General features: G+C 54.1%; 2 protein-coding genes and 1 long non-coding RNA gene across 4 annotated transcripts; 1 reads left to right on the top strand and 2 right to left on the bottom strand.

Annotated features, from left to right (window-relative positions):
- Positions 1-1,012: 1,012 nt before the first annotated feature.
- Positions 1,013-4,157, bottom strand: LOC132332836 (uncharacterized). The gene is made up of 2 exons (XR_009487995.1): positions 2,699-4,157; positions 1,013-1,386 (listed from the first exon to the last, which is right to left on the bottom strand). It is a non-coding gene; the product is annotated as an uncharacterized LOC132332836 (long non-coding RNA).
- Positions 4,158-10,895: 6,738 nt separating this feature from the next.
- On the bottom strand, positions 10,896-17,723 carry EMC8 (ER membrane protein complex subunit 8). The gene is made up of 5 exons (XM_059857470.1): positions 17,456-17,723; positions 14,134-14,210; positions 12,814-12,883; positions 12,251-12,345; positions 10,896-11,570 (listed from the first exon to the last, which is right to left on the bottom strand). The coding sequence occupies exons 1-5, from the start codon at positions 17,651-17,653 to the stop codon at positions 11,411-11,413; spliced, it is 600 nt and encodes a 199-aa protein (XP_059713453.1). The 5' UTR covers positions 17,654-17,723; the 3' UTR covers positions 10,896-11,410.
- A 1,666-nt stretch (positions 17,724-19,389) lies between these two features.
- LOC132332834 (cytochrome c oxidase subunit 4 isoform 1, mitochondrial) lies at positions 19,390-23,629 on the top strand. 2 transcript variants are annotated; one of them, XM_059857468.1, is made up of 5 exons: positions 19,390-19,494; positions 20,208-20,287; positions 21,044-21,211; positions 22,425-22,556; positions 23,364-23,629. In XM_059857468.1, the coding sequence occupies exons 2-5, from the start codon at positions 20,209-20,211 to the stop codon at positions 23,498-23,500; spliced, it is 516 nt and encodes a 171-aa protein (XP_059713451.1). In that variant the 5' UTR covers positions 19,390-19,494; position 20,208; the 3' UTR covers positions 23,501-23,629. The 2 variants fall into 2 exon arrangements, with proteins under 2 accessions (XP_059713451.1, XP_059713452.1); XM_059857469.1 differs by having other exon boundaries at positions 19,417-19,494; positions 21,047-21,211.
- Positions 23,630-23,687: the final 58 nt, after the last annotated feature.

The raw sequence follows: 23,687 nt of genomic DNA, 5'->3' as shown, positions 1-23,687 counted from the left end.
GATGGGTGACACGGGCCGCGATGGGTGACACGGGCCGTGATGGGTGACACGGATCGCAATGGGTGACACGGGCCGTGATGGGTGACACGGACTGTGTGTGGCTGCCCCTGGGCTGTACCCAGGTCCCAGCAGCCGCCCTCCTGTGCACACACCGGCAGCACTGTCCATCTATCTGTTCAGTGGCCTCTGTTCAGACACCCATGCTCAGGCACCTGCCAATACTCACCTGTCCCTTTCCTCTGTTCCCCATCCACCCACCTATCCCTCCATCCATCCATCCCTCCATCCATCCATCCCTCCATCCATCCATCCCTCCATCCATCCATCCATCCACCCCCTCCCCACACCCAGTTCAGCCAAGTGGTTTCTGGATGATTTTGGGGTGGGGGCTGCATCCCATTTGCAAGTTCCCATGGAAACCCCCTCCCCACCAGACGAATCCACCTCTCCCCAGTCCCCTCCAAAACCACCTCAGGCTCAGCCCTGGGACCACCCATGGAGCATCCACGACCCTTGGGATGAGCGTTACTCCCATCCTGGGGTGGGTGCCAAGCCCTGGGGACCCCCCAGCCCACCCCCGCCATGGGTGGCACCGGGAGGGTCCCCGAGCCCCGTTCCCGGAGCAGCCCCCGGTGCCGCCGGCACGTGCTGGGCGCTCCAGGAGCGTCTCCCCCACGCTGCGCCTCCCCTCGCGTGTCTTTTGCCATCTGCTGCTGTCATTAAAAAATTAAATTTCCATCTGCTTTCACACTCCCGCCTCTCCCGCCGGCTCCGGTGCCGCCGCTCCGCGGGAAGCATCGCCCCCGGCTCCCTGCCGGGATGCGGCCGATCCGGCGGGATGCAGGTGACAACGCCGAGTTCATTTTCCCGCTGCTGTTTGCTGAAATGGATCCTTCAATCCCCCCTGGAGAGGTGGAGACCCCACTTTTGGCCCCCACCAGGCACCGGGGTGGTGCTGGGGTGTTTTTGGGATGCACCCACCCTCCCCGTGCTGACACAGCCGAGCTGGGGGTGCGGAGCCCCAGAGGTTTTATTCACCGTGGCGGGATGCCCCCTCCCCGGCGCTGTCAGGAAAAGGGACAAACCCCAGTCCCTGGTGTCCACACCCACCCGCGTGGGTGCCCCGCGTGTCCCTGGCAGATGCAGCCGTGCCCTGGGGGCTGTGGCTCCATCCCGACGGAGCGAGGACAGGTCCTGCCGGGCCGGGTGTCCCCCGTGTCCCCTCTCAGCACGGGCTGCAGGGTGAGGGGCCCTCCCCACGCCGGGCCAGCGCGGTGCCCGTGGGCGTGGGAGGTGTGACGATGATGGAGGGCACGTGCAGGTGCTTCTGTCCCGCCCTCGAGGTCCCCTCGCCGCCGTTCCCGCTGCTCACACACATCTTCAGGCCTGGGGACATTTGGGGGGTAAAAGGAGATCAGGCACCGGGCTGCAGCAGCCCCCAGCTCCCCGCCCTCCTCTGCGCCAGCCCTTTAGGAGCCACTGGGGAATCCAGAGCATCCTCACATCTCCTCCCCTGGATCCACCTTGGATTTTGGGGGGTTTCAGAGGTGGATTCCCCCCCCTCCCTCGACCACCTGCCCAGCCCACCCCCTCTGAGGGGAGCAGATTGCTTTAATCTGCTTTTTTAATCAGGAGAAAAGCCCCGTGCGGCACAGGCAGCATCCAGGGAGGTTTCAGCTCTTCCCAAGCAAGAAAATGCCTGGAGGGGACAGACACTGATATTTTTAATCTCTTTTTAATTAAGGATAAAGCCCTGCCTTATGTAAGGGAGCTGGAAAAGGGGGAGGGTCTTTTCTTTTATTCCAGGCTCCAAGCTGATCAGAGGGGTCTGGAAGCATGGGGGAATATTTCGGGGCTTTGTCCTGGATTTGGGGCAGGATTGGGATTCCTTGGCTGCTTGCTTCCACTCTTCAGTTATCCCCTGAGTAACAGGGGATAACTGAAGAGGGACAGGGGGGGTTGTGAGGACCCCAAATCCCCTCGACCACTCCCTCCCAACCTCCCTGAGGCAGAGAGGGGGCAGAGCTCATTTTTGGGTGATGCATCCAACTCTGTGCCCATCACAAGCAGAATCCCACAGAATCTGGGCTTGGGAAGAGCCAGCCCTGCATCCTGCAGAGGGATCCTCATTAAGCCCCATCCCTAACGACCCCAAGGAGGATTAGCAGGAGTCAGAGGGATGCAGAGCTAATGGGAGATGCCATATCCAGCCCTCGCCCTGCCAGGCCAGCAGCACTAAAAGCTTTGCCCCTGTGCAGACATCCCTGACGCCATTCCCAGCCTAAATCCATTAAGAAAATTCAACTTGGGGAAGAAGCTCCTGGTTGGAGTGTCCCTGGGGAGAGTGGAGCGGTGAGGGATGCTCAGGGCCAGCCTGGAAGCTGGGAGCCAGGCTCTGGGCTGAGCCCTGCATCCCACCCACGTGTCCCTGAGCAGCCCTTTCCTGCCTTTGAGGAAACCCACCTGATTTATTGAACCCATGGATTCTCCAGAGCAAAGGGTGCAGGACAAGCACAGGACTGGGAAAATAAAGCTGGGAAAATCCTCTTTGGGGTGATCCAGGCACAACAGGTGGGAATTCAGAAATTCCACCACATTCCCAAACTCCACCAAACCCGCCCACACCTGAATCTCCTGAGGGTACAACCATCCCTCAGGTGCCTTCAGGGAGCACCACAAAGCCCTGCCCCAAACTCACCTTTCAGGCAGGATAACCTGAGCCCCATGTTTTCATCCTCTCAGCGGGATCCAGCTCTCCAGCTCCGCCGCCGGCCCTGCCCGCTGGCGCTGGGGAAGAGAGGAGAGGGCTGAGGGAAGCGATCCTGGGGGGAGGAAGGAGCAGGAGCTGAGAGCTCACATCTCTCCCTGCGTGTCTGTGTCTACAGGAGCCACAGGAAACGCGGCTGCTCGCTCGCAAAACCACCGCTGATGTCACGGCACTTGGGTGACTCAATCTGGCCCGATGAGGTCCAGAAAGAACTTTTTGGGAGGGTGGAGAAGGAGCCTGGTGCTGGCTGAGTGGTCCCATCCTAGCTTCTCCACCCCTGGGGTCTGGGCTGAAAATATTTCAGGATTTGAAGGTTGGGAGCAGGTGGAATTGGGTTGGTTTTAGGATGGTTCTTGCAGAGAAAACCCCACAATTTCTCTGTTTCCCCGGTGTGATCCCAGAGCTGCCTCCCTCGGGTTGAGCTGGAGCAGCTGCTGGGATGCACTGCTGGAATCCACATTATCCTGCTCCTCTTGGGCATCCCTGATGTCCCCAGAGCTTTTAGATGGATAATTCCCACTGAGGGACACCATTTTTTCAAGATGCTGACAATTTTTTCGGCAAAAAAAAAAAAAAAAATCCCTTTATTGGGAAATCTTCACCCCTCCTCCCACAGCTGCTGGGAAAAGCTTATTGGGATGAGGGTCAGTGACTCATTTTGGCTCTTCCAAGCTCTGGGCCACACAGAGAGCCAAGGAAAGCCTCTGCTCCCCCTCCTGACCTCTGCCTTTCCAAGAAGCTCTGAGGGGAGTTGGCAGCAGCCAGTGAGGGGAAGTGAAAATTTGCTATCTCTGCTTTTAACTCTGTATTTTTATCAGTTCCCCAGGTGCAGCCTGAGCTGTGACCTCCCCCTCCTAGGGCTGGGGAGTGGAGTCCTCCCCAGGACCTCACTTTGCAGCCCTCCTGGAGGCCGCCCAAATATCAAGAAATCTGTTCTGAGGCAAATCCTGTGGGTTTTGGCACCTGCTGGTGGCTCACACCACTCAGGGACAGAGCAGGGTCCTGCTGGGGACAGCCAGCTCTGTGCACAGGGGGTCTCCATCCTCTGGGATCTCATCCTCTGGGATCACCCCCTGTGGCCAAACCCTTGCAGAGGACACAGCAGCCCCCTCCCCATGGATAAGGGCCAGATTCCAGCTCCAGAATTCGGGTGGAGAACTCCCCCAGCCAGCATTCCAGTGGGATTCCCGCTGCTGGGGCTCCCAACTTCGCTCCCGTGTGCCAGCACCAGGCCGAAGAAACGTTTGCATCCCGACGAGTTCACGCTCCAAAAAGCCCCAGACACTCATGGCAGGCGTCACTGGAGCGGGGACCGAGCCGCCCGCCCAGGGGGGACACTCGGAGCGTGCACTGGGAAGGGGAAGAAGGGACAAAGCCGGGGCGCCGAGGGGGTGGCACTTACCCGGTGTCCGGAGGGGCGATGCCCGCGGTCGCATCCCACCTCCCAGCGCCGCCGGCCGCTCCCGGGTGCCGGAGGCTGGCACGGGGGATCCCTCGGGAGGAGGGCGGCAGGAGGTGGCAGCCGGCCGGCTTTGGGTTTGGCGGGGTTGGTTGGAACCCGGTTAATGAGGTTAGCGGGGCCCCGGCTCCTCCCATCCAGCCCCCGCTCCGAGCCCATCCGTGCCCAGCAAAGCCCTTGGGTGATGAGGGAACGCTGCTTTACTCTCACCCCGCTGCACAAGGCAGTCCAGAGCCGAGAGAGAGATGGGGGAATGAGTGCCCTGGGCTGCCGGCAAAGCCCCCGGGCATCCAACATCCCTACGAGCAGCCTGAGGGCTACCAAGTGCCCCGACAGGGCCAGTGAGTGTCCACACCCAGCCACCGGCATCCCTGAGGTCCTGATGTCAACCTCTGGGAGCACCTCCACCTTCTCCAGCTTGCAGGAAGGATCTTTTCCCCTTCCCAGCCCCAGAGCCAGCCTGGCAGCGGGAAGGGTTGCTCACCGTTCCCGGGATGAGCGCTCCGGGCCGGGTCCCACCCCGCCGGGAGGATGCCCGGGGGAAGGCTGTGCCTCCGGAGCAGCCGCCTTCGCCTGCATTAACAGCAGCCAGAGGCTTTTCCATGTTCGCCCTCCTCCGCAATTAAGAGGCGAGGCCCCGCGCCTCTCAGGCTCCTTTTCAGGCGCGGTGAAAAGCAGCGGTCCGAACGCAGGGAACGCCGGGCGCACATCAAACACCCCCGGCTGCGGGAGACGGCGCTGGAAGGGAAGGGGAGCTTGGAACTTCCCCCTGAATCAGGAGAGAGCTGACCCCAGCGGTTTGGGATGGATGTGAAGGGCAGCAGGGAGAGCAAACGGGTGGTTTTGCTCCACTTTCTGCTGGTTTGGTCCTGCCATGTCTGATGAAAATCAGAAACCTGGGAAGAGCTGATTTCCTTCCCGACCTGACTCCTCTGATTTGTCAAATAACTGAGTTATTGCAGAGCTCCAGGCACAGGGACAAGGCTGCAGCTCCAGCTGCGGGCACAGTCCCAGGCAGAGATGTTTGCACCCCACAGCTCCCTTTTTACCCCCAGAAAACTGACAAATTAATTGGTTTATGTGGATTTTTTCACCTGTTCAGCTGCTAAATCTAAGACTTAGAGACAAGTCCTGAAGCAGAGCCTGGCAAACCTGATGTTTCGGGATCCCATCCCAAACTCAGAGCAGGCAGCATCCCATGGAGCCAGGGATCACTCCAGTCAGAGTGATCACAAATCCAGTCAGAGCAGCACAAATCCTGCCTCCACCTTGAGCTGTTTTACTGCCTGTCTCCAAAACAACCTGTTTGCAGCTGCTGGGTCAGAACAAACAGCCCCAAACCCACGAGGGCTGGAATTAGCCTGGCCTGGAGCAGCAGTTGTTGCTTCAACAGTGACAAAAAGCGATTGTCTTGCTGCAGCAGGGATGGGAAACATAAACACCAGGCTGCTAAAATACCTGTGGTTAGTTCTGCGGGTGCAGCACAGCTCCAGCTGCTCTGCTGACACCTGATAGGCACAAACACAGCGTCAAACACCCCTTCCTGTCCTCCCCAGGGCTGGTGAACAAAGCAAAAACCTTTGTGAAGGTTTAAAATTGGGGGCTGTGCACCTTGAGGTGACTGGGAATGGCCTGGAGCCCCCCTGGTGTGGGGCCCTGGTCACTGCTGGGTGAGCTGAGTGCCAGGAACAGGAGCAGCCCAGTGGGCTCAACATGCCCTTTCCAGGGTCACATCCCTTCCAGGAGCTCCTGGTTCCTGTCACGAGGCTCTGAGCTGTGACTTGCTGAGCATCACGCCAGGGCAAGTGGCCAAAGCCCACCAAGAGCCAGCTGGCCAGGGGAGGGAGAGGGTGGGCTCAGGGGGTGGGTGGGTATGGAGCCACCTTCACTCCCTATGGGAAGATTGTCCTTGCAGAGCTGGCCAGAGCCTGGATGTCCCCTGAGGTGGACACTTGCTGGTTTCCAGTCCTGCTGTGCCCCTTTGGTACTGGGCTGCTCCTCTTCCTGTGCTTCCCAACCCTCCTGCTCCATCCTGGCCCGGGGCTGAAGCCCTGCTGGGAGGTGAGCATGGAGGGCGGCCTCTCAAATTCCCTCTGGGGGAAGGGCAGGGAGAGCTGCTGCTTCCCAGGCGCCAGAGGAACCGCAGGGACAAGGGACGCGTTGTGCAAACACTGGCCACAAGAAAAGCTTTGGCTGGAGAGCCCGGAGCAGCTCTGCTGGCTGCCTTCAGGAGCTGCTCCTGCAAACACCAGCTGGGCTCCCCTTCCAGCAGGGAGGGGGAGGAAGCAGCTTTCTGGGTCACAGAGTGCCAGAGTGTGCTAACGCAGGTGACACGTCACCCCGGCTCCGTGCTAACGGAGCAACGAGGCCACCTGTCCCCTCCTGCCCCCGGCCCTTCTGGGAAAGAAAGGGCTGCTCCCAGCCTGGCTCTGGGGCTGCCCCAGAAAGGGGCTGCTGGAAGGTCCTGCCCAGGGCTTGCCAGAGCTGGAAGTGGCAACCAGTGCTGGGAGTGGAGAAGAAATTCCCTCCCGGAGATCCAGAGTCACCAGGGCTGGCGAGCAGCCCCCGGAGGGGATGCCAGGCGTGGGGAGGGAGGGAGGAGGATGTCACGAGGAGGCAGCTGAAGATGCAGGCTCCAGGGGAACTGGAGCAGCTCCAGCACTCCCCAAGCACGGGCTCTTGGCAGGACCGGCAGAGCGAGACAGCGGCAGGAACCGCGTGGGCTGGAAGAACCCCCGGAGAAAATCCAGCGGGATGGGGCAGGAGAGGGGGTCGGGAGGGAAGTGGGGAGCGAGGACATACCTGAGGCACAGAGCTCCTGCATCCAGAACAAAGCACCTCTGCCCCAGCATGGATTCAGGCCGGGAATTGGCTCAGGGACCTGGCCACGGCTGCCGCGCTTCCCGGCTCGCTGAGCTCCAGGTTAATCTGGGCCCAGCTTTCCCTTTTATCCCCTGCTGCTACAACCTCGATAGAGTTTTTCAATTAGGTCCATCTTTTAAGCTCCAGGGTGCATTTCTAGGAAGGGCGGCGGCCTTGGCGGGCTGGCCGTGCGCAGAGAGGGCCGTGCCTGGCACGGATCCTGCCCGCATCCCGCTGGAGCTGCAGCCCGAGCATCCCTGCCTGGAAAGGCTCCCGGAGTGACCCCTCACCCCCAGCCCACCTACCGGGTGTTCCTAAGAGCAGAGTTCCCTGCTTCCCTCATCCCAGCTCCGGCAGGCTGGAAGTGCCACACGCAGGAGCGCTGTCCCCCCTTGCCAGCCCCCCGTGTCCGTCCTCTCCGAATGTGCCTCTGGAAACCAAGAGGAAGGGATGCAGCTGGGGTGGACTTTCGAAGGAGAAGGCTGGGTGAAAATGTGGTCTAAAAGCGACAGTGAAAAAAAATAAAAAAGGGAAATCGATAAAGCCCTCAGCGGCTCCTTGGGCGCACAGAAAGCGCTGCCGGCTGCGGGAGGGCTGGCTCAGGGCGCTGGGGGAAGCGAGGAGGGGGTTGTGCTGCAGGACTGGGATGTGTGGAGGTGCTCAAGCTCAGCTGGGAATAGCAGAGCCTGGGCAGGATGGGAGGGGAGCAGCCTAACCGGGACCAGCTCGTGTGGGTGCCCCAGCTCGGCTCCAGGAGCTGAATTCCACCCAAACGAGCAGCAGAGCTCACGAACCGAGCACATTTCCCCTCGAGGCCATTTTCCAGGCTGCACTCAGCCGCAAGCCCACCCCGCTAACAGCCTCCTCCATTAGCATCATCGCGGCTCTCCCTGGCAGTGCCCTCCTCCTCCGGCATCTCCAGCTCGGAGTGCAGCGATTAGGCTCGGAGCCAGGGAGCAGAGAGACCGGGCACTGCTTCCTGCATCTGTCACCGTCGCCTCTCCTCGCCTGCCACTCGCTGGAGGAATTCTTGGGGGCAGGGAGCCGCCTCTCACGGCTGGGGTGGGCTCTGCACATCTGTCTGCTCCTGGCTCCAGCTGTGCCAGGTGATCTCTGAACCACTCACCTGCTCCTGCATCGGCTCCAAGAACTGGAGCTGTTACATCTCTGCTCACTTTCCTCGGGGAGGGAACATCCCAGGAGCAGATGGGAAGAGGGAAAATGCCAGCAGCAGGCTGCTTTGCTTGCTGGATGGGGAAAAAACTTCCCCAGATCCTCGTAAGGACACACAGAGTGATGAGCTCAGGGAGAATGTGGGACCTGGCATTCCCTGGGAGCAGGGACCTCACCTGTGAGTGCCCCAGAGCAGCTGGGCAGGGATTCTGTGGCTCCTGTCACCCATCTGTCTGTGGGGATGTTTGTCACTGTTCTGGAAAATTGGGTTGTGTGGGGAAAAGAGAATCCCACAGGCTGGCAGAGCTGGGGGTGCTCACATGGAGAGAAGGATCCAGAGAGAGCTCAGAGCCCTCCCAGGGCCTAAAGGAGCTCCAGGAGAGCTGGAGAAGCACAAGGGATGGAGGGACAGGACACAGGGAATGGCTTCCCACTGCCAGAGGGCGGGTTTAGATGGGAAGGAATTGTTCCCTGGCAGGGTGGGCAAGCCCTGGCACAGGGTGCCCAGAGCAGCTGTGGCTGATCCTGGATCCCTGGAAATGCCCAAGGCCAGGCTGGACAGGGCTTGGAGCACCCTGGTATAGTGGAAGGTGTCCCTGCCCATGGCAGGGGGTAGAATGAGATGATTTCAAGATCTTTTCCCACCCAAACTATTCAGAAATCCTTTTTTTTCCAAGTGCTTCAGGTCGTGTGGATGAGGTAAAAAGTTGGGAGGTAAAAAAACATCTGGGCAGGCAAACGCCAAATCTCCAAATTTTGGTGGACAGGGAGAAAAAAAGTTAATCCTGGAAGTCATTAAGTGCTAACAAACCAAAAGAGCAGGACACACATTCCCAGCGCTGCCTTCCCAGCTCTCAGGGAGAGATGCCTTCCCCAAGATTTCCTCCCCCTGAAGTTTTAAAAGGAATTACCTCGAATTCCTGCCCTGAATCCAGAGGATCAACCAGCCAGGAACAGCATTTGCTCCAGGCACATCAGCAGGAGAGGGGAACACAGCCTTCCCTGAGCCCTGCAGCTTCCTCATTCTTCCAGGAGAGCCACGGTGGCTGCCTGGATTTATGGAATTGCTGCTTTTGTCCAGCCTTCAATGCAAATAGGCCAGGGGAGATAAGATCTGCAGGTTTGTCCTCTTTGCTTAAAGCCAGCCTGGGCTTCTGCTGGTGGCAAAAAATCCTCGTTTGAAAGCAAAGAGAAGATTAAAAAAAGGGGAAGACAAAGCACTAAAAGCTGCTCCCCTTCCAGCAGCGTGTCCCAGGTTAGTCACAGGGAATATTCCAGCAAGTTACACACTGAGGAGACAAACCGCCTAACAGGGGGAGCAGGATTAGCCTGAATTTGCATATTTATGATCAAAGCTTGATTAGGAGATGCTGTTACAAAGAACAAGAAACACATTTCCTGCGGCTCAGGAGACCCAGCAGCTCCTTCTGACAACCCCACACCAGGAATCTGGCTAAGATAAGGATCTGCCTCTGGAACAATACCTTGGATTTCGCTGGCTGTTTGTACAAAGTCCTCTTCCTGCAGCCTGGGTGCTTTGCATTCTGCTCCAGGGAAATCTTTTCCTACAGATATGGAGTGGAGCAGCCACTGGAATGTGTTATCTCACTGGTTTGGGGAGCTAAATACATGTTTTCAGTCAACAAGTGAAAACATTTCCCTCTCTGCAAGCCTGACTCAGCCTAGGGAAGGTTCTTGACTCCGTTCCAACCTCTTTGGAAATCACACCTCACCCGTGCACAGCAGGGAGACAAAAACCAAAGTGCCCAAAGCTTCCTCTCCTCCCTCCCACCCCATCCCATGGCCCTGGGGAATCTCAAATGCAGGGAACTCCACAGCCTGGGGGCATCCAGGGTCTATTCCCTGCTGCAAATGGGATTTTAGCCTTGCCCCATCCCTCTCCAAGACCAGGAGGAAAACTTGGGCTTATTGACTCAAAATTGTGAGGTTCTGACAATTCCATTTTTAAAATTAGCCCAGGTTGGATGGGGCTTGGAGCAACCTGCTGGTGGGGAAGGTGTCCCTGCCCGTGGAATGAGATGATCTTTGAGCCCCTTCCAACCCAAACTTTGCTGTGATTTTAATTCTAAGATTGGAGAGAGGCGGACATTTTGTGGATATTTGGATCTTCCTTGTGACAACATTTCTGAGCAGGAAGGGAAGGAAATCTGGAGGAATTGTTGCGGGTTGAGGCTGTGTTTAACTACAGTTAGGAGAGAGGCAACAAAGAGCTCTTCCAGGCTGGTATAAAGCTGCATTGTCCAGGAAACTTCTCCTTGGAAATAAATATTAATGGGAAAGACAAGGCAAGCTGAACTAGGCTGTACCCAGGCTCCCTGATTCCATGTACTTGGATCATGTGGAAAATGAGATCTGCTGATTAACTCCCCCCACAAAATGCACCAAATTAATAAAGCATTTCACTACTGTAGACTCCAACTGCAGATTCAAACTCAGCAGTGTGCTTCCAGTCCTTTTTATAAATCATTTACTTTGGGTTTAACATATTCAAGCAGTAACTGTGCTTGCCAAGCCCATGGAGAGCAGGAATCACCAGATTATTTAGAAATACTGCTTTAAAACTCTCTGTCATGCTAAAGCACTGCAAAACAGGTGACACATGAGCATGGAACATCCTCAGCAGTTTGCATTTTACTGTGCCAAGAGAGTTACAATTCCAACCCAGGCCAGAAGAAACCATTCACCTCCCATTCGATCTATTTGCCCTTAAAATCTCTCACCTGAGGACAGCATTGATTTTTTTTTTTTGGAAAGGTACTTCCAGAAATCATTAAAAAGTAACCTCTCTAAAGATTAGAAAAGCTGAAGTCAAAACTTTGTAACAGGAACAGTGGGGGCCAAGCAGAAGCAGTTCTGGTTTCCAAGGAATAGCAACATTCACTACAAGTGGGATGGTGTCCACGAGGACAGCTGGAAGTGACAGCTGGCAGCTCTTCCAGGGAATGTCACCACCAACATCCCGTGGCTTTACGGACACAGCACCGCGCCACGGGACAGGCCACTCCTCTTTAATCAGTCAGCTTTCCACACAAGGTACTGAATATTAATTCTATTTACATTCAAAAATAGCATTTTTCTCTCTTCAGTACAGAGTGGGAATGCCCATGGATTAGTCAGGAGGATCCCTCCTAGCAGAGGTGCAGCACAGCTTTGTTGATCTCGGGGTTTGTCCAGTCGTTGCGGATGTCATCCAGGTGATTATCGAAATCCACCAGTGTCTCGTAGGACTTGCTGTCCAGCAGGGAGGCAGCGATGCGCTGGGCTTCGGTCCAGTCTTCACAGAAGTCACTAGGATGGAAAAGAACCAGGCAGCAATTGGAATCTTGGATGCTGAGGGTTTTTAACTTTCTGTGCTTATAAGAGAACACTGCATTTGACCTGAGGCCGTGGAGAAGGCTTCCAAAATTAATTGGTAGTAGTGGGATGATGGGTGTGGAGCTGGTTAGAAGTGTGTAATAGCACAGGGTAGAAAACTTTAAGTTTGGGGTTTTAGAATATAGAAATAAATATGAAGCAAGATGGAGGTTTTAGGGTGGAGGCTGGTTGTTGTTCTTTACCTTCTTCTTCCTTCCTCTTCATGGGTTTGGGTGATGTTTTGTAATTGGACAGAAAAGTCTGCATTGCAGACTTCCAGGGATCAGTTATTGGGTTAAAAGGGAAAATAATTTAGGTGTCATATCTTAACTGGATAGTTTAGTCTTAAAAGACCTTGTAACAAGAGATAGTTAGCCATTTTGTGCCTGGCTAATGAAAGGCTGCAGGACTCATGGTTGTGAGACTGTTTCACTGATAAGAAATAATAAACACCTGAGTCTGAACATGAACTATCATCTCAAGTGCCTTCAATCCAGACCCAGAGAAACTTATAGGAATCACCACAGAAAAGCTCTGAATTCAGCCAGGCTGCAGCATCCTCCCAGGGACAGCCTGTTCTTCCCCAAAGCCCGTGGAATTCGTGGTTCACTCACACGTGGGGGTCCTTGCACCTCCACTTGTTCTCGTGCAGCTCGTACACGTGGATGGCAGGCTCCACACACTCCATGGTGAACTTGGTGTTGTCAACCTGGGGTGGGACATGGAAACAGCACCTCAGTCTCCTCCTCAGCATCCCAAGAGAGGAAATAAACCCAAAATCAGTTTGTAAAAACAGGACATCTTACACCCACCCACCGTTTTACCCTCCAACTGCCAAATGTAAGCTGCCAATGTCCTTTGTCACAGCAGTGAGGAGGCAAAGCCCGGTTTGTGACATTAAATGTAAGAATTTAAGTTGCACGAGGTGGGCTGGAGCCAGAAATTGCTGCCTGAACACGTAGAGAAAGCCACCAGTTCTCCTGAGGTGGCAGAGAGCTCACCACAGTCTCTCTGTGGATTTACACCGTACTTCACTGCTCATTGCATCTCCTCCCCAGAGCATTTTGGAGAGGAAGAGAAACTGAATTCCTCCTGAAAGCAGCCAGAGAACAGCATTTCCCTGCTCCAGCAGCAGGGTCAGAACACACAGCGGGGTGGGGGGAAGGAAGTTCTTTACCATGATGAGCGCAGTGTCCGTGAAACCCTCGGCAATCCTGGAGGCCACTTTCTCTGCAACCTGGTTTGGGCTGGAGCAGAAAGGAAAAGGAACTGAGTGATGGGAGCCACCACTTTCAGCTGAAAGCAGCAGGAAACGAGCTCAGAGAGACGTGAGACTGAGTTTTCTCCCCAGTCTGCACTGAAAACTTGTCCAAAATCAGATAACCTTTGACAACCTTTCCCACGTTTCAAAGGTGACAATCTCTATGTGGTGCCACTTAATGTGGTGCCATTGACAATCTCTGTGTGGTGCCAGTTATCTTCAGAAATCAAACCGAACTTTCAAAAAACCATCAAGCCTGTGACATTCTTTCAAAACCTCAAAGAGAAAAAAATGCAACTTCTCCTTAAAAATGTGTGCAGATTTACAAGGAAAGGACAAATAATGCTTTTATCCCTGCTAGACACCTTAGAAGTCACAAGTGTTCCTTAAAAAGCATAACTGAGTCTGAATAGACATTAACAAATAACTGGAATCAGAGCATCATGGAATGGTTTGGGTTGGGAGAGACCTTAAAGGTCCTCTCATTCCATCCCCTGCCATGGGTGGGACACCTTCCACTGTCTCAGGTTGCTCCACACCCCATCCAACCTTGGACACTTCCAGGGATGGGTCATAATACTTTAAACAAGTTACTCTTATTTTAATTAGTCCCAATCCTGGATTTGTCCAACAGATAGAGGGGAAAACATGGAATACACAGATCTAAAATTAAATTGTGGCTCCACAGGAAGGTTCCTTATTGTTTAGTGAGTAATCTGAGTCAGCCAGCAGGGAAAAAAAATGACTAATCCTGAGGAAAAGAAGTGATAAATAAGAGCTATCACTGCCTGACTGACATCATCTTCCACTTCTTTACCACGTAAAAAACTGCTCTGAAAAAACTCAGCCACGATGAAGAAATTTAGAAAGAATCAGGTCACTCCTGACTTTCCATAAGATCCTGGGATTCGCCAGACTTTCCAAGATCCATACTGCACGAGCAAACACTCTGCAGATTTTGGCTTTTTCCCTGACAACTGCAATTCAAGAAGCTGGCACTCGTTCAAAGAGTGGCCTTTTATAGCAGCCACGGGAGGAGAGCAGGGATTCTGCAAAGCCAGGACTTTCTGCACCTGACCAAAGGCCACATCCCGCAGCCCCACGGAGACAATGTGGAAGCAGCTGACAGTTGTCAGAGTGAATCACACACGCCTGATTTATGGGGATGATTGCTGCTGGCAGAGTCCAAGGTACGAGCTAAAAGAGCAAACAGAAGGAAATATTGGCCCAACACACCTGGCATCTTTCACGCGTTCGTTCGCCTGGTAATATCCAGCTATCACGTAGCTGTTCTCCTTGCACCAGGAATCAATCTGGAAAAGCAATGGCAACAGTGAATCCTAGGGAAAAAACCCCTCCAGGATCAAGAAAAAAAATAATAAAACAACTCAGGATGAAGGAAATCTCATGGCTGTCCTGTAAATAAAGCAGTGTTGCTCCATCTCTGCCACGGGGTTCTTGAAATAAATCCATATTTCTGTCTGGTTGTGGGAGTGCTCACAGTTGGGCTGATTGAGCTGGGATGGAGAAACCCAGCAGAGCATTTGGAGGATGATGGGAAGCATTAACCAAATGGAGCAAAAGAGCAAGGAGCTGTCTCAAAGCCTGGCCTAAATCCCAGTGACAGGACAATTAAACTCAGCCTGGAGAGGGTTTGGGTCTCACCCACCAAGGGCTGGGACAATTTTCTGTCAGTGCTCACCTGCCAAGGCAGTTTAGAGAATGCTGCCCTGTCCTTGCAGAAAGGTTTTACTTCTGATGTCCCATTTCTAGGGGAAAATGCCACCATTTGGGGCCTTCATTAGAAAACCAAAGCTGGAGGTGAAAGGTGAATGTGAGGCAGAAGTTTGTCCCATTTAGCAGCTTTTCAACTGAGATAAAATTGTTTTCCTTTGAGACTTCTTCCTTATTTAATATTTCTATGTAAATGCTTAACCAGATGTACTTTTGGCATATAATTTAGACAATTTTTTGATTTAAACTTAGGTAGTTTTGTTGGTTGTTGCTTTTTAATTAAATGCATTGAAACACTGCTGCTCTTGCTGCTTTAAACTGGAGCTGGATTCCTCCTGCTGAGTCTGACTTTGAAAATATCTATCTCTATATATATATACATGGTATCTATATATATATGATGTTTTTTATTAGAATTGAGGGTATCAAGTCAGCAAAATACAAAGACAGAAGGGGAGGAAGCAGCTAGAATCTTCCTTTGCAGTCCCTAGAGAGCATGGCCTCAAAAAACCCTCCCCAGCTCTATTAAAAAGGCCTCCAAAAATACATCTGGTGCTGACCTGTGGCATCCTGGGAGTCAAATCAATCTCATTTTCAGCAATAATTATTGTATTAGACTGCAGAACCAACCAAACAAAGCAGCCATGAGAATAATCCAAGGGATGACATGGATTTAAGTGACAAAAAAAAAAAAAGCTGTGCAGCCCTGCAAGAGCTGCTGTTTCAATTCCAAACCCATTTTGAGGGCTTAGGACTCTGGTTTTAATTGTTAGTGGTTTGAAAGCTTGGCATTAGAGCCAGCAGCCCAGGCAGTAAAATTAATAATAATTATTAAAAAAAAACCCAACTCCATCAATTTAAAAATGAAAAACCACAGTCCTAAATCCATTTTTGCTCCCTACCAAAAATTGTCTTGAAAAGAAAGAAGAGAATGATTTTAAGTTCTCACTTTCCTAACTGGTAATTAAAATTTGCTTCTGCATAGAACAAAGGGGGAGAAAAAATATCTCATTTTGGAATGAAAGCTGTTTCCAGCTGTAATTTCCAAGCTCAGCACTGATCCAACAGGTATCCTACAGCAATTAGTTCCTGTTAGAAATATTAGAAATATTTTAAATGTTAGAAATATTTTTAATGTTAGAAATATTTTTAATGGTAGAAATATTTTTAGTATTAGGAATATTTTCAATGTCATAAATATTTTTAATGGTAGGAAATATTTTTAATGTTAAGAATATTTTTAATGGGAGAAATATTTTTAGTCACATCCAGTCCTGCCAAGGAAAAATCCAAAGTGGTTTTGGTTTGCTGCAGCCACCAGGGCTGGAAAACCCTGAGAGGAGGAGGAGGAGGAGGAAAAGGAGGAGGAGGAGCTGAGTGCCGTTCCAGGAGAGGGAAGTGCTCCTCGGTTTCTCCTTTTTGGAGCTGTGGTTGTAAAACCACATCAATTAGCAGAGAAATTCAGAGGCTCGAGTGCAACTTAATTCACTTTTTCTTCATGACTCTGGCTTGGGAAAGGATCTCAGAGTGCAAATTAAACACGGGAGTGGCTGCTCTGCCCTCTGGAGCTCGGAATCTCGGGAAATCAGAGGATCCTGGAATGTCCTGAGCTGGGAGGACCCTCAAGGATCATCAATCCAACAGACCAAAATCCCTCCCCGTGCCTGGCAGCGCTGTCCAAACGCTCCTGGAGCTCTGGGACCTTGGGAATGTGAACATTCCCTGGGGAATTCAGTGCCCAACCACCCTCTGGAGGTGCTGTTTGGGGTTTTTGCATTCCTTGGACCCCCCCTAAAGTTTTAGGAGGCAAAGCCTTAAAGTTTGGAAGTCCCTGCTTTGGCTCTGGGATAATTTTCTTCCTGCAGATGTTGCAAGAAACAGGATTTATTTCCTAATAATCTGATCCTGCTGCAAGATCTACACTAAAAAGCTGCACTGAAGGCCTAAAGCTTACCAAAATTCAGTGCCACAGACCCTGTGGAATGACATTTAATCCTGATGTAATGGAAACACACAGTGCTCTGCTGCTCTCACACTGCTGTATATAGATTTCAAATGATAATTTTGGCGTGTTTTATGGTAAAACTAACTGGTCAGGGCTCAGGCTCAGCTCCTGTCCTGTGCCTCTGGCTGCATTTCATCATTTTAGGCTCCACAACGATGTCAACACTGCCATGGCATCATCTCAGCTGGAGAAAACTGGAATTGATTTCTGAGAAACTGGAATTTGTTTCCAAATAAAATCTTTACTGGGATGAAAAACCCTGAAGGAGACATTAAAGACCACTCTGGAGGAACCAGAAATTTGTTATTTTTAACAGTATAAAGAAGGGATAGATCTTCTTTTGCTCACAATCATGGGATGGTTTGGGTTGGAGGGGCTCATTCCATTCCATCTTCCACTGTCCCAGGGTGCTCCCAGCCCTGTCCAGCCTGGCCCTGGGCACTGCCAGGGATCCAAGGGCAGCCCCAGCTGCTCTGGGCACCTGTGCCAGGGTCTACCCACCCTCACAGGGAACAATTCCTGCCCAAAATCCCATCTAAATCCACTCCCTGGCAGTGGGAGCCATTCCCTGTGTCCTGTCCCTCCATCCTTGTCCCCAGTCCCTCTCCAGCTCTCCTGGAGCCCCTTTAGGCCCTGGCAGGGCTCTGAGCTCTCCCTGGAGCCTTCTCCTCTCCAGGTGAGCACCCCCAGGTGTCCCAGCAGAATTCCCCGAATTTTTGGAGCATTTCCCCACCCTGCCCTGCCCGGCACCTCCCTGCACCCCCCAAACCGCTGCCAGCACCCCTCCGCACACCCCTCACCCCTGCGGGAACACCTCACCAGGGTCAGGGCCACCTCCAGCATGGGGGCGAGCGCCAGCGTGCCGTGGAAGAGCGGGATGCAATCCACGAACAGCGCGGGCTGCGGCGGCCGCGGCGCCGGCGGCCGCTCGGCCACCAGCAGCCCGTTGACGGCGCAGTGCGGGTACTTGGCGCCGTGCAGCACCATCTTGCAGTAAGCCTGGGTGGTCAGCTTCATGGCGCCGAGCCCCGGCCCCGGTGCGGCCCGGTGCGGCCCGGTGCGGCCCCGCTCCCCGCCGAGCGCCGCTCCCCGCCCGCCGCACAGCGCCGCCGGCTGTCGGCAAGCGCCGCCAAGCGCGGCCGGCTTTGCGACAGCGATTTGGGGGGGATTTGGGGTGTGGGGAGGATGCCGAAAGGGCGGGAGGATCCCAAAAATCTGTGGGATGGGGGTGCGGGGTGAGCGGGGTGAGGGGCGAGGAGAGCGCGGAGGGCTGGAGGCGGTCGGGGCCGGCGGTGCCGCGGGACCGCACCGGGGAAAAGCTCTGGGGTCATGGGGTGGGAAAAACCTCTGGGATTGTGGGGTGGGAAAAACCTCTGGGAAAAGATCTCTGGGATCATCGGGTGGGAAAAACCTCTGGGATTGTGGGGTGGGAAAAACCTCTGGGAAAAGATCTCTGGGGTCATGAGGTGGGAAAAACCTCTGGGAAAAGATCTCTGGGATCATCGTGTGGGAAATCATCGTGTGGGATCATGGAGTGGGAAACGATCTCTGGGATTGTCGGATTGGAAATAATCTCTGGGATTTTTGGATTGGAAATGATCTCTGGGAGGATCAGGTTGGAAAAGATCTCTGGGGTCATCATGTGGGAAAAACCTCTGGGATCACGGGGTGGGAAAAACCTCTGGGAGCATCGGGTTGGAAAAGATCTCTGGGATGATTGGTTTGGAAAAGATCTCTGGGGTCATCATGTGGGAAAAACCTCTGGGATCATCGGGTTGGAAAAGATCTCTGGGATGATTGGTTTGGAAAAGATCTCTGCGGTCATCTTGTGGGAAAAACCTGTAGCATCATCGTGTGGGAAAAGATCTCTGGGATCATTGGGTTGGAAAGGATCTCCGGGATGATCCAGTCCAGGCTCTGGCCCATCACCTCCATATCACCATGAATTACAGGATGGTTTGAGTTGGAAGGGCCTTAAAGATCCTCCATTCCCACCCCTGACACCTTTCCCTGTCCCAGCCTGCTCCAAGCCTGGCCTTAGGCACTTCCAGGGACGGGACATCCCAAATAATAAAGGAAATCCCAAATAATAAGGAAAAGGGGTTTCTGTACAAAAGGCACCACCCCAAATGACTCCAGTGATGCCTCGGCCGGGTCTGTCCCCGGCTGGCACACGGATCCCCCTCATGGTGCTTTTCCATCCTGGGCTCCAAACCTTGAACCCTGTGCCAAATTCGGGGCCCCTCACGGGACCATGAGAGGCTGGAGCATGTCCGGGGAAAGGAATGGAGCTGGGAAAGGGTTGGAGAATCCTGAGGGAGCTGGGAAGGGGCTGGAGAATCCTCAGGGAGCTGGGAAAGGAGCTCAGCCTGGAGCAAAGGAGGCTCAGGGGGGCCCTCCTGGCTCTGCACAGCTCCTGCCAGGAGGGGACAGGTCCCAGGAACAGGGACGGACAGGAGGAGAGGGAACGGCCTCAGGCTGGGCCAGGGCAGGCTCAGGTCGGACAGCAGCAGGAATTTCCCCATGGAAAGGGGGGTCAGGGATGGGAACTGCCCAGGGAGGGTTGGAGTGCCCATCCCTGGAGGTGTCCCGGGAATTCCTGAGGTGGCACTCAGTGCTCTGGGCTGGAGACCAGGTGGGGATGGGGCACAGCTGGGCTCGCTGATCCCGGAGCTCTTTCCCACCCTCAGATTTTGGGAAGCCGGGATAAACCTCCAGCGGCGGTCCGCCCGCATCCCATCAGTCCCCGCGCGGGGCCGCTCCTGCCCGGCCCGCTCGCTGCCCCGCGCTCCCGGCGTGCCCCGCGCATCCGGCCGCGGCTCCTTCCGGTCCCGCCAGCCGTAGAGGACGGTCGCCAGGTCGTGGGGCCGGGCCGGGCCGGGCGGAGCCCGGAACGGGCTGGGAGCGGGCTGGGAACGGGCTGGGAGCGGGAACGGAGCCTCCCCGCCATCGCTATCCACGGCCGGGCTGGCGGGGCAGCGCGGGTTGGGGGTTGCGGGGAGGGCTGTGAGGGGGCAGCGGTGCGACCCCTCCGGCGGGGTCCGTGTGGGGTTCTGTCACCGGTGTCGCGACATGTCGGGCGGGACTGAGGTGACAGGCAGGGAGGGCAAGGTCAGGGGCAGACAGCGGGTCCGGGTGGGAGCTTGGGCGGCTTTGGGCTGGGCTGGGGTCAGCGGAGGACCCGGAATCCCGTGTGGGTGGGAATGCCTTGTTGGCATCCCGCCCTTCTCTGGGATGCTCCCTGCTCAGGGGTCGCTGCAGTGGCTCTGAGATGTGCTTGGGGCTCCAGGAATGGCTTATTTGGAATAACAGCGTCCTAGAAGGGTGGTTTAAATAAGGCAATGTCCTTTGCTTCCAGTGCAGAAGGCTCGGGTTAAAAACAGAGAGAGAAAGGCTCATCCAGATCGGTTTAGTGGGAGAATATCCCACTAAATCTCCTCTCCAGCATGGAGTGCTGCCCTCTGGAGAAAGAGCAGGAAATCTTTAGGCTTTATTTTTTTTTTTAATATAAACTCGTGGGAAATGTTCTTATTTCACCTTGGGCACTGACTGTTGCTGCCTGGCCCTGCAGGATGTTGGCTTCCAGAGTGTTCAGCCTGGTCGGGAGGAGATCCATCTCCACCTCCCTGTGCCTCAGGGCACATGGACACGGTGGGTCGGGGAGGGGGAATAAAGCACAGCCTGGAGGGGGGGAGCACAGCAATCTGCCCAGGGTGAGGGGAGGGTGGGGATGGAGGGAGCCTGGGGAGGTGGCAGGAATGACAATCATGGCATCATCCAGCTGGGAGAAAGCTGCAAGGTCACCAAGTCCCAGCTGTGCCTCATCCCCACCTTGTCCCCAGCCCAGAGCACTGAGTGCCACCTCAGGAATTCCTGGGACACCTCCAGGGATGGGCACTCCAACCCTCCCTGGGCAGTTCCCATCCCTGACCCCCCTTTCCATGGGGAAATTCCTGCTGCTGTCCGACCTGAGCCTGCCCTGGCCCAGCCTGAGGCCGTTCCCTCCCCTCCTGTCCGTCCCTGTTCCTGGACCCTGTCCTCTCCTGGCAGGAGCTGTGCAGAGCCAGGAGGGCCCCCCTGAGCCTCCTTTTCTTCCCTCAGCTGCCCCAGGATCCCTGACAGTGCCCAAGGCCAGGCCTGGAGTCCTGGCAGAGTGGGAGCTGTCCCTGCCCACGGCAGGGCCTGCAATGGGATGGGCTTTAAGGCCCTTCCCAATCCATCCCAAACCCTTCTGGTAGAACACAAAAATTCTCAAGCTCAGCATTTCTCTTGAGCCCTTCCACCTCCTTCCTGCCCTGCTGCACTTGTGCACTGCTGGGCTGTGACTTGAGACCAGTCAGAGCTGCTTGTGACCAATGTCCCTGTGTGTGTGTCCCCATGTGTGTGTCCCCGTGTCCCTGCCCTCAGCAGGCGTGGTCAAGGCTGAGGATTACACCCTGCCAGTGTACGTGGACCGCCGGGACGTGCCCCTGCCCGAGGTGGCCTTTGTGCGGGACCTGTCAGCGCAGCAGCGGGCGCTCAAGGAGAAGGAGAAGGCGTCCTGGAGCGCCCTGTCGGCCGATGAGAAGGTGGAATGTAGGTTTGGGGGGCTCGGAGGGACCTCCCAGGCAGCCACAGCACGCTTTCCATCTCTGTGGATGGAGTGGGTTGGGTGGGAAGGGAGCTTGAAGATCGTCTCATTCCAGCATCCCAGGCTGCTCCAAGCCCTCTCCAACCTGGCCTTGGGCACTGCCAGGGATCCAGGGAGCTCTGGGCAACCTGCCCACCCTCACAGGGAACAATTCCTTCCCAAAATCCCATCTAAACCCACTCAGCTCAGAGCCATTCCCTTTGTCCTGGCACTCCAGGCCCTTGTCAAAACTCTCTAGACAGCTTTTTGTCCAGGCCATGCTCTTAATCCTTGTTTTTCCCTGTGTCTGTGAGCAGAGCTGATCCATGAAGGAATTTTCTGAATTAGGATGGAGCTCCTTGTGTGCTCCATGGTTTTTATTCCCAAGCTCTTTGGTGCTGTTACAGAACATGCAATGCCTGTGCTGTGGCTTCTGTTCCATATCTGAGGTCACATTCAGCCATTCCATCCCCTTCCAGAAACCAAGTAATAATAATAATTAGATTTATTTCTTGATTCCCATCTGCTTTCAGCCAGCCAGGAAAAAAAATCTCTTCAGTACAACACCGTGCCATTGTCAGTCCAGCTGCGTGAAGTGAGCCCCAAACACAAACATGGATTTGAATGTTAACAACCACTGACCTTGGCATGAACCAAATTCCAGCTAATGAAGGCTCCCCCTGGGTGTTTTGACTTGCAAATAAAATTCCCTCATCTTTTCTAAATGCTCTCGTGGTATGAAGGGAGAACCTGGTCTGGGAAAGGTTTAAATCTTTTTGAGGAATTGCTCCAGATTTTCTGTTGCTTTGGATTTTAAATTCCTGTGGATTTCGGCAGCAGCTGAGCTTGAAACGTTCCTGTTGGAATTATTTGTGCTAGGAAGCTTTGGGGTCAGTAACTACACTGGGAATTGGAGGGGAGGAAGGAGAACTCCCAGTTTTCCTTCTTTCAGGTCTATGCTGCAACTTGTGCCCAACTTTAGGATAATCTGTAAAATGGAGACCACAACTGATGTGGGGTGAAGGAACTGGTTGGCTTTGGTGTGTGCCAAACCTAATTTAACATCCATCCCCTTTTGGGCAGCCTCAGCCTTTGTTCACCTCCCTCTGCTGAGTTCCTGGTCACCTGCAAACCCCAGGAAAAGTTAAAAGAGAGGATTTGATACTTTTTTTTCCCCAGTGTATCGGATAAAATTCAAGGAGACCTACGCGGAGATGAAGAAAGGGACAAACGAGTGGAAAACCATCCTGGGGGGAGTTCTGTTCTTCCTTGGTCTCACTGGCGTCATCCTCATCTGGCAGAAGCACTTCAGTAAGTAACTTCCATGGAGAGTGGGATCAGGAGATGCCTGAGGGGAATCCTGTGGGGCCAGGATGGTTTAGGGACCAGCCAGAACAGGGACTTGCAGCAGGAGCTGTCTGGTAGTCCCTGAAAACTCCATCCTGGAGCTGTCTCTTGCGGGGATGTAGCAGAAATAATCAGGAAGCTGACTCAGAGAAATCTGGGAGGACAGGAAATGGAAGGGAATGAGTGGTGAGATTCCTGATCCCAGAGCTTCCCCTCTTTTGCTGCCTTGGGTAGTGAACATTTGGGTTTCTGCCACGTTTGGCTGCCTTCCCAGCTAAGGATTCAGCCTCCAGGGAGCCTCCAGCTGCTGGGAGGCAGAGCAGCAGTTAAAGGAGCTGCTCCCTGCCTTGAGGCTCCCAAAAATAGGAAAGCAGGAAGCTGCTATCTTGGTGATGGAGGAAACCACTGGAGAATCCATGTGGGAGTGTGGTTTGAGCTGGGTGCTGCAGAGACTGCATGCAGGGAGTGGAGGTTTGAACGGATCACAGAATCACAGGCTGGTTTGGGTTGGAAGGGATCTTGAAGATGATCCCATTTCACTTCCATCCATGGCCAGGGACACTTCCCACTGTCCCAGGTTTCTCCAAACCCCATCCAACCTGGCCTTGGACACTTCCAAGGATGAGGCAACCACAGCTTCTCTGGGCAACCTGCTCCAGTGGGATGACTTCAGGGGACTAAAACACCATTTATTAGCAAAACTTAGCCCAAAATTCCCAACTTGCTGACGTGGCATGAGGACATAACTCCATAATTCCCTCCATCCTGCAGTGTACGGCCCTGTCCCTCACACCTTCTCTGACGAGTGGCTGTCAGCTCAGACCAAGAGGATGTTGGACATGAGGGTTAACCCTGTGCAGGGCATCACAGCCCAGTGGGATTTTGACAACAACGAATGGAAGAAATAAAGCAACTCAGTGGAACCTGCTCTGCTTGAATATGAAATGATTCCATCACCCGTGTGTGACCTCGTTGCTTGTTGTACTGGAACACCCTCTCCACCTCCAGAAATGCTAATAAATGTCTGGTTAACTTGAGAGCTGGTGTTGCTGGTCTCTGCATGGGTTTCTTGGGGTGGGACATTGGGTTCCTGAA

Source organism: Haemorhous mexicanus, chromosome 12 (assembly GCF_027477595.1).
Source record: "Haemorhous mexicanus isolate bHaeMex1 chromosome 12, bHaeMex1.pri, whole genome shotgun sequence".
Taxonomy (NCBI): domain Eukaryota; kingdom Metazoa; phylum Chordata; class Aves; order Passeriformes; family Fringillidae; genus Haemorhous; species Haemorhous mexicanus.
The sequence above is the reverse complement of the archived record's forward strand: the minus strand, read 5'-3'. Positions and strand labels throughout refer to the sequence as shown.

What these genes read in the sequence shown, in the direction of transcription:
- EMC8 (XM_059857470.1), bottom strand. Translation starts at nt 17,653, where the DNA reads ATGAAGCTGACCACCCAGGCTTACTGCAAGATGGTGCTGCACGGCGCC. An exon ending in TGGAGGTGGCCCTGACCCTG is followed by an intron (nt 14,211 to 17,455) that starts GTGAGGTGTTCC and finishes TTGCTTTTCCAG; the next exon opens with ATTGATTCCTGGTGCAAGGA. An exon ending in GAACGCGTGAAAGATGCCAG is followed by an intron (nt 12,884 to 14,133) that starts GTGTGTTGGGCC and finishes TTTCTGCTCCAG; the next exon opens with CCCAAACCAGGTTGCAGAGA.
- LOC132332834 (XM_059857468.1), top strand. Translation starts at nt 20,209, where the DNA reads ATGTTGGCTTCCAGAGTGTTCAGCCTGGTCGGGAGGAGATCCATCTCC. An exon ending in CCTCAGGGCACATGGACACG is followed by an intron (nt 20,288 to 21,043) that starts GTGGGTCGGGGA and finishes CCCTGCCCTCAG; the next exon opens with CAGGCGTGGTCAAGGCTGAG. An exon ending in CATCTGGCAGAAGCACTTCA is followed by an intron (nt 22,557 to 23,363) that starts GTAAGTAACTTC and finishes TCCATCCTGCAG; the next exon opens with TGTACGGCCCTGTCCCTCAC.